The sequence below is a fragment of the Lissotriton helveticus genome, chromosome 7 (genome assembly GCF_964261635.1).
Source record: "Lissotriton helveticus chromosome 7, aLisHel1.1, whole genome shotgun sequence".
In the NCBI taxonomy this organism is placed as follows: domain Eukaryota; kingdom Metazoa; phylum Chordata; class Amphibia; order Caudata; family Salamandridae; genus Lissotriton; species Lissotriton helveticus.
The window spans coordinates 970,461,877-970,478,034 of NC_136068.1; the positions used below are offsets into that span (position 1 = coordinate 970,461,877).

Genomic DNA, 16,158 nt, shown 5'->3' on the forward strand with positions numbered 1-16,158 from the left:
ATGTTCATACAAAGTAATACACAAAGATAGGTACATATCTATAGTGAAAAAAATGGTTGTATACAGAGGGATATGCTGTAAATTTCTGTTTGCGTATGGTGCTTATGTGGGGAAGAGCCAAATCCTGAGTAGTTTTCTGAAGAGGTAGAAGAGTGATCAGTATTGTGTGGGTTTGTAGCAGGTGTGTTTTTAGTTCTGGTATTAGCTGTATTAGGATAGCAATCGTGTAGCTGTTCTGTATCGTGTTCCTCATCCAGCATGCTAAGAAGGAATTTGTATGGGTCTGCATGTGTATGTGTTGGAGACGGTGTTAGAGAGTGAGTTGGAGTGCTGTATTGCTTTTGTGGTGTAACATTGTTGTGAAGTAGACATGGGGAAGCAAAGTTGTGAGGCGTGGCATGTTGCTTATATTTTTTGCGTGTGTTTAAAGCGGAAGGTGTGTGAGTCAGGGGAGGTGGTGCAGCATGTGGGTCATGTAGTAATGTTCTAAATTGCCCAATGGATGAGAGGCGGTTAGAAGAGAGGTGCTGTATTGCTGTATCTGTGTTAGGTGTGGTGGAAGAGTGAAAGCTTGGCATTGGAGTTTGTTCCTTTGTGTGGTTTGAAAGGTGGGTATATGTTTGTATTTTGTGATGGTAAGTATTATGAGGTGTTGCGCTTTGGAGATCTTGTGCTGGTGTGTGTGATATGTTTTGCTTTTGAGGAGTAGTGAAAAAGGGTGCTGATGTATATGTTTCATGCAATGGATTTGGTTGTGTAGTATTGTTTGTGAGGAGGTTGTGACGTAAAGGGGGTGGTGATGTGTTTATGAGTAGAGTGTATGTAGTGTGTAGGAGGGAATGAAGTAGAGGTGAGAGATTATCTTAGACTGGTTTGTTGCAAGAGTTACAAAGTGTGGTGGTGTGCAGTGTGTGTGTTGTGCGTTAGTGTTATTATGGTAGAAGGGAGAGGAGGGTGTTTGTTGGACGAATGATGGAAGGATGATTATATGTTTGTTAGTGATAAAAGGCGGTCTGTTAGGTGTAATTACAGCAGGGAGAGTGTGTCTGAATGGGATGTAGTTCTGTATGGTGTCGATTGGCGTAGTGTTAGTGATGAGTGTATTGGTTATTGGTATAGGATAGAGTTGTGTACTGTTTGTAGGTGATGGTGGATATGTGTGGTAGTTGGGATAGTAGGGTGTGTAGATGTGATTTGGTTGGGTTTGTAGTGCATGCTGGTACATTAATCTGTGCATAGTGTTGTGCGTGGTGTACATTTGGTGTGAGTGTGTTGCTCTGTTTGTGAATGTGGATGGTGTGGGCTGGGTACTGCTAAATGAGAACAAGCATTTGCAATGCAATAGGTCTCGCATTATTAAAGTTAGAGCTATTGGCATTGTAAATGGCAATACCTTTTATTTATGTTTTTGTTTTTAAACATTTACAATGCTAATAGCTTAGCCCCTTCGCTGCGGGGGTAATTCCCCCGCTGTGCTGGGGGAGAGGGGGGCGCGCACACCGCTCCCATGCTCAAGACGAGCTGAGCTCGTCATGAGCTACAGTGCTCCTGTGCTCATGACGAGTTCAGCTCGTCATAGGTGCATTGGTTCCCGTGGAACGCTCAGCAGAGCAGGGGAATTCTCCCCGCACCTGAGCGTTCCATGGCCCATGATGAGCTGAGCTCGTCATGAGCACCGGAGCACCGTGCATGAGCATGGAAAAGGTTAAACTCTCGCAAAAATGAGACCTATTGCATTGCAAATGCTTGTTTAAAGGACCCCTCAGACACTACTTCCCCCACCTACCAACCTTCAGCTATAGGACAAAACTGCAAGCTTATCTTAACAAGTCCATACCTAAATACATCATGCTTCGAAGAGCAGCACATGCGCTGCTCAGGAACGACCTTAAAAGTCTCTGTTTTAATAGCATTGAAGTCTGCCATGCTTCTCGCCCTCTTGGAGCTGCATTGGACACCCCTGGGTTGAGTGCAACACAGGAGCTCCCAGCAGGGGGGGCAGGGAAGAGACGGAGGGTAGGAGCCTCTCCTGCTTTAGGTAGAAGACTGCCATGCATCTCGCCCTCTTGGAGCTGCGCTGGACACCCCTGGGTCGAGTGCAACACAGGAGCTCTCAGCAGGGGTGGGGGGGGCAGGGAAGTGCCGGTGGGTAGGAGCCTCTCCTGCTTTGGGTAGAAGTCTGCCATGCTTCTCGCCCTCTTGGAGCTGCGTTGGACACCCCTGGGTCGAGTGCAACACAGGAACTCCCAGCAGGGGGGGTGCAGGTAAGAGCCGGAGGGTAGGAGCCTCTCCTGCTTGGGTAGAAGTGTGCTATGCTTTTCGCCCTCTTGGAGCTGCATTGGACACCCCTGGGTCGAGTGCAACACAGGAGCTCTCAGCAGGGGGGGGGCAGGGAAGTGCCGGAGGGTAGGAGCCTCTCCTGCTTTGGGTAGAAGTCTGCCATGCTTCTCGCCCTCTTGGAGCTGCGTTGGACACCCCTGGGTCGAGTGCCGGAGGGTAGGAGCCTCTCCTGCTTTGTGTAGAAGTCTGCCATGCTTCTCGCCCTCTTGGAGCTGCGCTGGACACCTCTGGTGAACACTTTTTTTAATCTCTCTTCATTTTTGCCCCGTTGGATAAATCTTCATGACATTTCCCCAAAGGATGCACATGATTAAGATAGTTTTGGCACATTTTATGCACTTTAATCCGGGCATGGGTGGAGCGGTTATTTATAGAAGGTGTCCTAAATTTTTTATTTCCCAATCATAGTCCCTAATGAGATTTCCCAAGTGCACAGCAAAAACTGTTGAAAGGATTTACAACATTCTTGCAATGGTTAGGTTAGGGACAACTTGAAATCCTTTCGTGGTTTGGTGGAAATCTTTACGATGATTGCGAAATACAATAGAATATTTTAACTATATGTGAATTTGTGAAATCGGCAAGGGAAAGCGCGTGCACCTCCCCTGTCCCATTTACAAAGTATACTAAAGTATACTAGAGGTCCCTTCGCTACGCTCGACGTAAAAAGCAGTGTACGGACATGAGTAATGTGTCCATGCTGCAGGGGAGGGACAAACACGCAAAGAGGAAGAAAGCTGGTAATTTTGCAACTCGTCAGTAAAAGCTCAAAAGAGTAAACACAAGAAGAAACAGTGGCGTAGATAGCGTGCCAGGGGCCATAGTGCCGGGAGAGAAATGGGACCCATAGCTGCCGATTACAGCGAGAAATTTAGCAATAATCAGTGTTCTGATTAGGGTTCTGTGGGTCCCTCAGGCATATGGGGCTTGGTGCCACTGCACCTGCTGAACCAATGGAAGCTACACCCTTGTGAAAGCATTTGAAATGTGTTCTAAAGCAGCCGTAATGATCCTTGATATATATTTCAAGTAAGCAAAGGCATAAATGCTATTCTAGAATAAATACAAACAATTTATGCATAGTTGTATTTAAATATGCAGAATACACAATGTTACATGTCTTTGTCATATGTGCAGACTGTGGTGAGAAGCAGTTACATGACGTTCAAGCAATTCTCATTCATTTATATTCCCCAGAATAACTGATGTGTGTTCTACAGCATATCAAATGGGCAATGCTTGTACAATCTATAACTATGCATGCCCCGCACGTGAGCAGATGGACGAGCATGTACATATATAAACTTATAATCCTTTTGCGACAAAGTGGAGCTCAAACAACACTTTGCATAAAAATAGTAACTGGAAGTTGAGTTGCGGAGGTCACTGAAAAGAGTAGGATTCACAGGTGTCGCCCCAAAACCAAGATCGAGGAGCTATGATTATTAGACAGAATGAGTAGTGGTTGGAATAGGCAACATGGTGGTTAAAAAAGAGAAGTTAGTATGGTGGCTAAAAGAAAATGTGCAACACGGATCAGCCCTGGCTGGCCAGTAGAGAAATGTAATGCTCATGAGCCCCATAGGAAGAGTTTATTAACCGCTTCCGCGCTACCGCGAATTCCCGCCGTGCGCTGAAATTTCAAAAATGGCTTGTTTGTGACAAAGCCAGCTCGTCATGCGCGCAGCGCAGGTAACGCCCATGACGAGCTGGCTTTGTCACCCGCGCTGAAGGGGTTAAACGCAAACTGTTCTGTGAAAACTATAAGCGATTCAAAATCTGAATCTATCCCCAAGAGTGGCTTTCTACACTACAACTGATATTCCTGGCATTATTCATGTTGCATTTTTGTGATGCTGTCTTTCCCAGTCCTATGCAGTTTGAAATGTGCAATCTGGTTTGTTGATTTATCACACATGCTGCTACAACAACAAAAACATAATTTACATTTCACCACATTGCAATATATTGCCCCAACCCCCAGCTTGGCCCAGTTCTTTTCGTGAATAATTGATCAGGTAAACAAATAAGAATGAGTGTGAGTGTTTGTGCTTGCATGCATGTTTGATAGTCTGTGTGTCTGCCTGCGAGGTGAAAAGACAGGGCATGGGGGATGAGGCGTGGAAGAGGCAAAGAGAAAGCTTACTTTCTAATTCTGGAAAGCTTCTGTTGCCTATGAAACCAAGAGGGAAAGCAACATGGAGCTCCAACTGCAGAGGCAGCCACGAGGATGAAGCAGACACCAATGAAAACACAGGAGCAGCAATGCCGCCCAAGAACAGTAACAGCACGGAACGAAAGGCAGCAGCAGCGATGAAGAACTCGGCTGAGTGTGCGCGCGCGAGAGGCTGACTTGCAGTGAAAGTGGGACAGGGGATGTGCGCGGCGCCGGCCTGGGCGTGCGCGCCCACGAGGTGAAATCGGCGAGGGAAAGCGCGTGCACCTCCCCTGTCCCATTTACAAAGTATACTAAAGTATACTAGAGGTCCCTTCGCTACGCTCGACCTAAAAAGGGCAGCATTTCTGGCTCTAGTCCCGACCAGTCTCGAACAGGCTCTAACAGGCAACTGCCCTTGTTCTCTCCGCCCTTAACAGGCTCCAACAGGCAACTGCCCTTGTCCTCTCCGCCCTTAACAGGCTCTAACAGGCAACTGCCCTTCCTCTCTGCCCTTAGCCTCGACACCCGGGCTGAGACGCCCTAACCATGGCCTTTTGTATAGCCCTAGTAATCAGGTGACCCCTTCAGTCAATGGGAACCCTAACCCTAACAGTATCCAATCACAACACTAGCCCTAAAATCTAGAACCAATAGGAGACCAGGACCTTACAGCCAATCTTAGCCCTAGTCCACACACCCAATCAGTTCAAAAACCCTGATCTCTACGTCCAATAAAGGCCCTATCCCTACCAGTAGTCCCAAAACAAGTCCATGCAACCAATGGCACAGGTAGCCCTAGTCCCTACTTCCAATAGAAAGCCTAACCCTACTCCAAGTCCCACACCTGGTCCAGCAACCACTCACACCAGAAGCCCTAATCGCTACTTCCAATTAAAGGTCTAACCCTAGACCTAGTCCCACCCTACTCACAACAACCAATAACATAGGAAGCCCTAGTCCCTACTTCCAATAGAAATCCTAACCCTAGCCCTGGACCCAACCCTAAAATGATTGAATCACAGACCCAGAAACCAATCAGAACCCTCAAACACCCAACCAATGAGGACATTAACCCTAATCCAATAGAAACACCAGATACAACCACCAATCAGTGTAGACATGTACCAACCACTAGCAGACCATATAAGGTCCCAGAGACCTCAGACAAGATTTGCTGGCCAGGGAGTTGGAAGATGCTTCTTCTGTTCAGAATCTCATAGGAGACAGACAGGCTCAATCCACACTTTGGACGTCAGCAGGTAAGGGCCTCACTAACTTGAAATCTAACAATACTGTTTGAATAAACCTTTACTCCCTCTGCTGGCCAAAAAACTAAGTGCACAGGCCCTAGTAAATACAGTTTAAACAGCTCACAGAAGCACCCTCTGATGTAGAAAATCCCTGTTGCTGGGGGGGGTGGGGGGAGGCTTGGGTGGGGGGAGGCTTGGGGGGGGTGGAGGGGGGGGGTGGGGGGGGTGGGGGGAGGCTTGGGTGGGGGGGGGTGGGGGGAGGCTTGGGTGGGGGGAGGCTTGGGGGGGGGTGGGGGGAGGCTTGGGTGGGGGGAGGCTTGGGGGGGTGGGGGGGTGGGGGGAGGCTTGGGGGGGGTGGGGGGGGTGGGGGGAGGCTTGGGGGGGGTGGGGGGGGTGGGGGGAGGCTTGGGGGGAGGCTTGGGGGGGTGGGGGGTGGTGGGGGGGAGGCTTGGGGGGGTGGGGGGGAGAGGCTGGGGGGGTGGGGGGGGGAGGCTGGGGGGGTGGAGGCTTTAGGCTGGGGGGGTGGGGGGGGAAGCTGGGGGGGTGGGGGGGAGAAGCTGGGGGGGTGGGGGGGGAAGCTGGGGGGGTGGGGGGGAAGCTGGGGGGGTGGGGGGAGGCTGGTCTCACTGGCTTGTGAACACAAAACGGTGGCTGGGAGTGCACTGTTTTAACATACAGGTCTTAGCACAGAGCAAAGGAGAAATTTGGAAGGAAAACAGAATTGTCACCAAGGAATGAGAGGGACAAACTACAGAGGTTAGACTGCAAATCCCACAATTCAACACGCTAAATGGAGGCAATCATGAGCAGGGAAAGCCACAAGTTTAAACATAACACAGGTGATCAAATATGCAATTACAGGCAGGCTATGTTATGTTATGTTACAGGTTTTTTAAAGCGCGCAGCTTCCCCAGCAAAGAGGCGTCCCGGCGCTGACAAATCTACCTGGCACAGAAATCCCCTGAGAGCTCACCCAGCAACATTCAAGGCTATGTTGACGGAAAGAGAAGGGTTTTAATTGCTTTCCTGAAAACCAACACATCCTCCATCCCCCGGATAAGGGGCGGCAGGGAGTTCCATAGCTTGGCCGCCATGTATCTAAAAGAACGGCCACCAATGCGGCTGAGCTTAATCCGTGGTACCGTCACCAGGTGTTGTCCTAGTGAACGTAGGTTACGGTGAGGCACATATGGGGTCAGAAGGGTACATAAAAGTTCTGGGCTTCCAAGTTTGACAATCTTAAACACCAGACACAAAGCTTTAAACTGAATCCGGGCAGAGATACATTTTTTAACTGTAACAACCACAGGCAAAGACAGTAAAAACAGAAAATGAAAATCGTTTTTTAAACAACTTTTTGTCTTGGGAAGAGACAGTACTAGTCTGTCCCCTTACCACTTCCTGGACTCTCCTCACTGCAATCTGGGGCACAGGTAGGCTGCAACTCACAAGATGGAGGAGAATGATTTGGGGTGCACCCAGCAAGGCCTTAAGGGGCCTGGGCAGGTGTGAGAGGAGGGCTCAGTCTTGACTGGTAGCTGAATAGCCAATGGTCTGCTGATTGAGATGAGTATCAATAAACATCTGTCATTAAAGGCCAAGGGGTGAACATTTGCATTACAGATATACATGTTATGGTGTGTTATAGTCCTCCACATATGCGTGGCAAGACACTGCTATTCATTTAATGAAATGGGCTGCTACCTTAAGCAATCTATTTTTTTTTTAACATGCTTGTTCGGAAAGCACATGTGTTTAATAAAAGAGATTTATAAACAAGACCCTCAATGCGCGTGTTCCCAATAAGGCACGTTCAGCCTTTTCGCTCCCCCGTGAAACTGTCACCATGATATAAAATACTTGGGAGAAGGGTCAGCAAGTTATATACTTGACGATTCTGCTTTGATGCACAGGAAGCAACTAGTTTAAAGAAAACCATCACCCAAATAAACTACTATCTTCCTTGTTAACATATATGGAGTCAAATATGCTGTAAGAACCACCACAGTGAAAGCACCACAGGGCTGAGGGGAGGCCTAATCACAAGGACCAGCTGACTTTAACCTACGCTGGAGCCAGCCCGAGGGGGGCACAGCAATGAGCTGTGAGCAACTGCCACATTTGGAGAGAGAGGTGCGTAACCTTTCAATCACTGCCTGGACAACTAACTGCCCCCGTGCACTGTGAGGATGGCTAGGCACTCAGGAAGTGCAGCAGGGGAAAACCTGGTTTACTATTAATGTTGTGACACTCTCAGCGAGTGCCGTTACGTCCAACCCGCCAGTATGAGCAGCGCCGTCCAGGACTCTGATTCAACTCATGGCAGCACCACCACTCTCCCGCAGAAATTGCAAGGGTTCACTCCGAAAAAAGACCGTCCGGCTGCACGGAGCAAACTCAGCTGCGGGATCCTGGCTGTGCTAAATGCAAACATGGCACTGCACCTAGTCAGGATGTTGATTGAGCAAATTAAATCCTGATACTCAGTCTCAACGTGATGGTGAGGTCAGTAAGTTTGCCGCGGGCTGGCAGTGATTGAAACATTGTAGCCAGCCCTTGCTAGAGAGAGCAGCCTGAGCCAGCCCCCAAGCCTGCCACAGCAACAAAGGCTGCCAGCTAATACCAAATAGTCACTGTCTGGTACTTAACCAACGCTCAGGCTTAAAAGCTGAGGAGGCGCTATAAATGTGTGACAATGCATTTCAGTGCAGAGATTCGGACCACCACATTGAAATGCGTTAGTCTAACACCTAATGTGTGGTACTTGACAGCACCTCCAGGCCAAAATCCAAACCATTCTGGCTTGGGACCCTCCCCCCACCAAGACCCAGATAGAAGTGAGAGCCTTCTTATGCCTCACTGCTTACTACAGGAGATTCGCCAAGGGTTATAGCACCATTTTTGCACCCTTGACAGAGCTGACTTCTAAGGACCAGCCACGCCAGGTGTTCTCGACAGAGGCCTGCCAGAACGCTTTTGACACCCTGAAGGAGGCATGTGCACAGCACTCATACTCAAGGCCCCTACCTTCTCTTAAGATATCATTGTACAGACAGACCCTTAGAGCATGGCATAGGGGCTGTGCGCTCACAGCAATATTAAGATAGTCTGAATCAACCTGTAGGCTTCATCAGTACGAGGTTACTTCCTCCGGAACAGAGGTGGGGTGCAATGGAGAGGGAAGCTTTTGCAGTGGTCTTGGTGATGAAGAATCGGTGACCATACCAGTTTGGTGCTCACTTCCGGGTTTTATACAGACCACAGACCCCTCAGAAAGGGCAAGTGAGGGGTGAGAATCCCAAACTGCTGAGGTGGTCCATCTCCCTACTGGGAATGAACTCTATGGTGGAACATTGTCCTGGAACAGAGTGCTCCAATGCTGATGGTCTCTCAATATTCTTCTGCCTTAGTGAAGAGAACTCCCAAGGAGATGGGTAGCTCTCCCGACTTTCAGCTGGGTGGGACACATGTTAGATCTTGCATCCTTGGCGTGGTTCTCCCGTAACATTTAACTTTCAGACCTCCTGTTTTTGCTGACCTTAGGACTATGCGCACTTTACCACTGCTAATCAGTGCTAACGTGCTTTTTCCCTAAAACATGGTAACATTGGCTTATACTCAATTGGCATATTTAATTTACTTGTAAGTTCCTAATAAATGTGCACTGCATGTGCCCAGGGCCTCTAAATTAAATGCTACTGGTGGGTCTACAGGACTGGTTGTGCCACCCACTTAAATAGTACTTTAAAATGTCTCAGGCCTGCCATTGCAGAGCCTGTGGGTGCAGTTTAACCTGCCATTTGGATGTGGCAAAATGAACCTTTTACCAGGTCCAAACCTTCATTTTAAGTACTTACAAGTCAACCCCAGGGTAGATCCCTACACAGCCCCAAGGGCAGGATGCACTGTATTTAAAAAGTAGGACATGTACTTTTACATTTTACATGTCCTAGTAGTGAAAAACTCTTACATTTGTTTTTCTCTACTGCAAGGCCAACCACTCCCATAGGATAACACTGGAATTACCTTATAACATTTTATAAGTGTTATTTCCAAATGGGGAAAAGTAACCAGTTCATGTTTGTATTTCTGGAATCATAATTTAAACTTCTAACCTATTGTGAAGTCAGAATTTAAATTACAATTCTGAAAATGACAATTTTAGAAAGTTGGCATTTTCTTGCCTTAGCTATTTAGTGCCTGTAGCCTGTATCTGGGTCACAGGACTGGGTGTGGGTGACAGATGGGCTTTGTGCATTCCTCTTAGACAGCTACACAAAATGGGAGCTTAGGTGAGACTGGATGAGTCATCACTGACAGAATGGTAAGGAAAAGCTAGGCACAGCCCCACTTACACTTGAACAGGCTGCGTCCTGCCTCCACACAAATGGCTGCATACCCACTGTAGTTAGTCTGGAGCCAGGGCCAGGAAGGCAGAGCATCTGTGCACTTCAAAGGCATGTCCCTATAAGCTTCTCTCCACCTCAAAAGCACAACTGTGTATAAAAGAATGACCTCAAACACCAACTTTTCAGCGCACTTCTGGACATGTGGATACTCTGCTAGGAAGAGAGACTAGTGTGCTACTACACGGGATACCACTCTGCTGAACTCTTACTTTAAAGGAATTGCTGCCCTGCCATGCTGACCTGCTGCCCTCTTGCCTGAGAAAGAACTGTTCCTGCAACTTCATCTTGAAGGTCTAGTCTGCTGGCCTACTGATCTGAACCTAAGGGACATAATATTCCCACCAACCAGCTCCTGGACCCAGCTACAGAGAATTCCTGACCCCCAAGTGGTGCCCCTCATGCCCAGGACCCTTGGTGTGTCTCAGTGCTCTTCAAATCAGGCTTTAGGGCTCTTCACGAGCATTCCAGTTCACACTGATAATCAGCGCAAACAGCCGCCAGCCTGTCTCTTTGCACAGCAGCATCAACTGCCCGTGGGGGATCGCTAACGTGAAACACCAGCCCGCCGTCAGCCCAACCAGTTTTCGCGCCACGCCAACAACCACCCATGACCCTATCTGTGCTCTCCACGACCCTCTCCAACGTGATCGGGACCCTTGGAACAAAACCTGAGAAGGTAAAACTTCAGCAGGACTAATCTGAGACTATATTAAGCCCGTGCTCCATTGTGGTCAGCCAGAACCTTTGATTTTAACGTGGTCCAGTGCGACCAGATAGCCGTGGTTGTCGTTTTCTGCTTTTAAGCACTATTTTACACTTTATTCTTTAAAAATTCATAACTCCGGTTCTACTGATTTATGTTTTGTCGTTTTGGTCTTGTTTTATTTATTACTTTTGCTCCAATTTTCTAAACTGGTGCGGAATCTTTGTGTGGTGTTTTCACTATTTTACTGTTTGAAGTGTTGCACAAATACTTTACACATTGCCCCCAAGTTAAGCCTTACTGCTGTGCACTAACCTACCGGGGCTTCAGCACAGGTTAATTTGTGTTTTGCTTGCTTGTGCCTCACCCTGACGATGATTGTGGTTGCTTCTTGACCAGGGCTCACATCCCAGTCAACCAACAACCCAATTTCTCACAACGGTTATTTACAGACAACATATTTCCACTGAAAAATTACTAAAGTTTTCCTGTTCAAATTTTACTGTTCAAACCATGCAGCGCATACATGATAATCTGTGGAAATCACTTTCACAAATATTTAATATGCAAATCTCTAAATGAGATTTTTTTTGTTCCTATTATAATCTTTATTGCCACCCCAGCTAATATATTCTGAAATACTTGTACAGTTTATTTACTGGTATTTTAAGTTTGTTGTGTGGTAGAATTTGTGTTACATCTTGCAGCTTTTCCTTTCACACTCCCTGTACCCAGGAAGATTGTTGCATAGGTCACTTTACAAAATCCTCAAATTTTACAGTCAGAGAAAGAAAAGTAAACCACAGCCTCCCTTTAAATACAATAAACAGCAATTTGTCAGAGATGTAGCTTGGCATTTGATCTCGGTCTTTGAAGTGCAGCAAATGTGCAACGATAAAAACTACATTTTAAGGGCTCTTTATTGCTCATTCGCCTTATGTCCAGCATGATCACAGGCATGAGTGATTGATGAACTCTAATGCCATAGATGAGTAGAATCAATCATGCGTAGGAAACCTTTTAAAAGAAATACAGTAGGTGAACAAGCATACAAGGAAGGAAGCTGAAAACACAAGCACTCTCGAGTAGTGCTTTGTGAAAAATAAAAAAAGAGTTCTCGGAAGGCCAGCACTCATGAAAGAATACAATGAGCTTGTCAGAGAGGTGGTAATGAGGCTATGCTCCATGAGAGGGGCAAATGCTGACAGCCTAAAACAAAGTAAAGCGAACAGAATGCGAAGCCTATGGGAACTGCAAAACACAAAGCCAATGTTAGGCAAAGGGCGGAATGCATTCCTAGGTAAGCTTTCAGAATCTCCCCAATTTGCCTTTGATACCAGACAGCTAGACTGCGACCTAACAACCTAACCCATCTTCAACTGCCTTTCAGCACCCTAACATATTAACAAAGTTTGCCTCTAGTGTCAACTGCATCCTAACATCATTGAAAGCTGGCTCCCTATCCGTGACACCAATACATAGATACAAAGTAGGGTTCCCTAATAAACTGCGTGCTCTGGTGGTAATCGTGCAACCTTGGGATCTGGGCCACAGCTCGTCATGAATTCAGAAGTCGTTGGGCCAGCAAGTATCATATCTGGCCAACTGGTAAATCATAAATTGGGAATTGCCTCTAAAATTAAGTCGGCTGGTTACAGGCTTTCAGGTTCCAATCGCAATGTTGTTTGTGCACTTCGCCTCTTGTGCTCATTACTTAGGGCATACTGAGTGGCAGGCTGTTTTAACACTTCCTACTCCTTCAGACTCTTCACCAGTGGTGCCCCAACTGGCGGTTCTCCTGGACTTGCCCACATACATGATTATTCATGTTTTACCAAAAGCCCTAGCTTCACTGTGAAATTCAAGGCAAGCGCCAGGGACAGTGCATTTCCCTTCTGCCCCGGGTCCCTTTCCTGCACTCCCTACTTCATTGGACCTTCCCAGGCATTTTGCTCAGAGCCCGGTTCTCCCCGTTCTGGGCTGGTCTCTGGGGATCCCAATGTTTTGCTCTCCCAGAGCCTTTTGGTTTCTTGGGTTCTGCAACTGAAAGCCTGCTTTGAGACCACAGTTTGCCTTTACACCTTAGTGCACTCACACTCAGTCCTCAGCTGGCTGCCACTCACCCATACGGGCCCATTCCAGCAGCCTCACGGAAGGGCTCACTTTAGCAAAGAAACAAGCAATGCAAACTGCTGACTGCAGCGAGCCACACTGCTATGCTGCACACGATCATCGATACAAAACACAACCAAAATACAAAATCAACAGAATCTCCGGACCGTTAAGGGTGCCAGGTTTTTAAAATGTTTCTTTACCACGCCAAGGATGGGAATGCGCTATGCAAGTGCACTTGTACTTAACCGTACATGCAGGTCATTGAACCCAGTAGCGGAGGCTTTATTTAGTACATTGCTCCCTTATTCTGAGGCAACCTATGGACTATTACGTGACACTCTAGAAGTCACATTTTGATACTATGTAAAGTTCCGGGCGGCTACTGAGGCAGAACTATGTCCAGTCTTGTGAGGCCTCATCTCCTAAACGATAATGGCAGGTTAGAGTCAATTCAACGGATGATAAGATGGTTTACTGTCAGCTCAAGAAATCAAAAGAAGACAAATGCAAGGGTTTACATCTGTACATTCTAGAGAACCGAGAGGGAAAACGTGACAGCCATTCAACTATATCAAGGGGAATATACAGTGGAAGAGGCAAATAAAGTGATAAAAATTATAAATCAAACTGAGGAGGGAAAAAGGCAAATAAAGTAAATGGGTTTAGGTACCACAAGAGTAAAGGTGGAAAGTAGAAACTGGAGATACAAATACCCCGGGAGTAAAATAGAGACCAGTGAGAGGGAAAGATAAAACACGTTTTTCAATAAAACAGTGTTTTAAATGCATGACATGAGGCAGAGCGAAGATATGGTAAAGGCCAGCATACAATCTGCTGTAAAAGTTCTATAGCGAGTTTAAGGGGTCAAACTAATGGATTATCTAGACCACAGCTAGCAAGCTAGTCATTGGTCTCAGCAGAAGAGAAAACAGCACTAACAATTGAGTGTTATTTGAAGCCAACCAAGAACCGTTAGTACCATTAGTAATAGGTGCTTGGAATACTTGTGTGTGCCAGCCTAGTGCTCTTGGTACCTACCAGTTAAAAAAATAAGCATGGATGAGGGCTAGTGGCCCCAATGATTATTTATAAATGGATTGGCAATGTCTTCATTTTTCCTTACATGAAGCAGCGGGCATTAGACCCACATATCAATAGAAGCCTAGGCCCACTTATTCTTCAATATTTGAAATAACTGTAACCTTTTAGATACACATCAGCCACCTGCATGCCTAGTTCAATGTAACAGGAACTAAATCAATGAAGAAAAATCACATTAAAATTGTTTTTCATAAAAGTCAACTTGAAACTTGCTTAAATGCTAATGGTGGAATTTGGATAATCACTCACCTTAACTAGAATCCACGACACGCAGAGCCTTTACACAAGCCTTTATACAGATTTATCACCCTTCTTTACTATTAGAGCCTTGAGACCCTCACGGGTAAGTAGCGCGCTTTACAAGTACTCTGATTGATTGATAGATTGATTAAAAGGACAATCCAATTCAAGAACAGTCACTACATGCAAAGCAATGGACAATTACCTACAAAAGGCAGTTTATTCAAACCTTTGACACTATGTTTTGCTCAACTCAGAGGCCATCACTTAGCTACACCTGCAACACAATGGTAAGGCAAACGAATCATCTGCTTCCAGATCCAACTGAAAACAGGGACCGAGTTAAAATATAAACACAGAGCATCGACGCTTCAAAGATACATAGCCTTAAAAGAAACATTCCCTTGTAAAGGGTAAAAAAACACCCACGTGCAGACCTGAAAATGTACCTTCAGTAGACTGAGTGAATTTGCTGCTCTCAAATCCAAAATGGAAAATACTAACAGCATTCTACAAAGTACTCCCAGATTTGTTTCAGTCAAGGTGAGTATAAAAATAAATGGCTTAGTGGCAAAAACATTTCAAATAGTTACTGAAATATGTTAGAATCTGGGCAAAAAATAATCAATTTACACTGCAATGAATCAGCAGATGTGCAAAATTTTAGCCCCACACTGTTGCTCTGTAGGTTTGAACCAATTCGGACTTTTGTCTATCTAAATGAGATTTTACACATGTGATAATCTAGAGAGAGAGAAAGTAGGCCCCGGGGACCCAGGCACGTGACTGTTATCTTCTCACCTGGTTGCGGTCCCGTGCACTCGTGTATCTAATCTTCTGGATGAAGTAGAAAATAAGCCATGCAGAGGAGATGATCATCAGCACAATGAAGGAGATGGAAACAAAGACCAGGGAGCCTCGGCTGAAGGTCTTGGTGGACGTGCTTCGTGCGCCGACGGCGATGGCCATGAGCACAGAGATGTTCCTCTCTACATAGCTCATGATTTCCTTGCCCTTCACTTCCGTAATCATAATAGCAACAATATCACCGGTTCCTGTGGATGGAAGCAATATGCAAAAGCGATTAAGTTTAGGTCAATTACTCATCCCACCATCGTAGACACAGATACCTTGCTAACTGGCAAAAACTTGTGATGCAGACAGGGTATTGAAAATATAGCTCAACCAAACATGAAATCTATTTCAATTGCAGTTTAGTTGCTCTCCTACCACCTCTCTGTTTTGATTGACAACAATAAAGCCTAGGAACACATCTCTAAAAGCTGCTCCTAAAGGTAACAGGTTTATTTCAAGAGTGCACATTCCCTTTCAAAGGGATCTCTTTACAAATATTAGACACCTATTGTGATCAAGTGTTCAAACACAACCCCCGCAGTCGATGCATTAGTCCACTGAGCCACCAGAGCTGGCTCTTCCTCTGTGGTATGATCTACTATTGAACACCACACTCTCTCAGCTATTACTATTTGCTAATTATCTATAGCACACCTAATTTTCGGAATTAGTACATCAAGTGGAGAAGTGTGGCTCAATGGTTAGAGCGGCAGACCCTGATGCAGAGGTCTAGCCCGGGACCAGGGTTCAATTCCCCGCCTCGGCGGGTCTTGGGCTCAAAATTCCACGGACGTGATAATTCTCGCCTCGGTGCCTATTCCAATCATGGAGTCCCACTCTGCAACTCTGGGCAATAGCTTGCTTAATCTCCACAACGGCCCCCACAACGCTAAGGATGCCTGGCCTCCACCTTGGGGGTGCCCAGGAGTGGACACCTCACAGGGAAAGCCAGGATGGGTTCCACAGCGGTATTCGTACAAGCGCCTT

General features: G+C 46.5%; 1 protein-coding gene across 13 annotated transcripts in view; it reads right to left on the bottom strand.

Moving 5' to 3' along the window:
- Positions 1-16,158, bottom strand: part of RNF130 (ring finger protein 130) — a 684,518-nt gene that overhangs the window by 414,601 nt on the left and 253,759 nt on the right. For all 13 annotated transcript variants that reach the window (XM_078653555.1, XM_078653553.1, XM_078653551.1 and 10 more), the window contains exon 3: positions 15,118-15,371. In XM_078653555.1, coding sequence (XP_078509681.1) covers positions 15,118-15,371 — 254 coding nt within the window. The remainder of the gene's footprint in view (positions 1-15,117; positions 15,372-16,158) is intronic.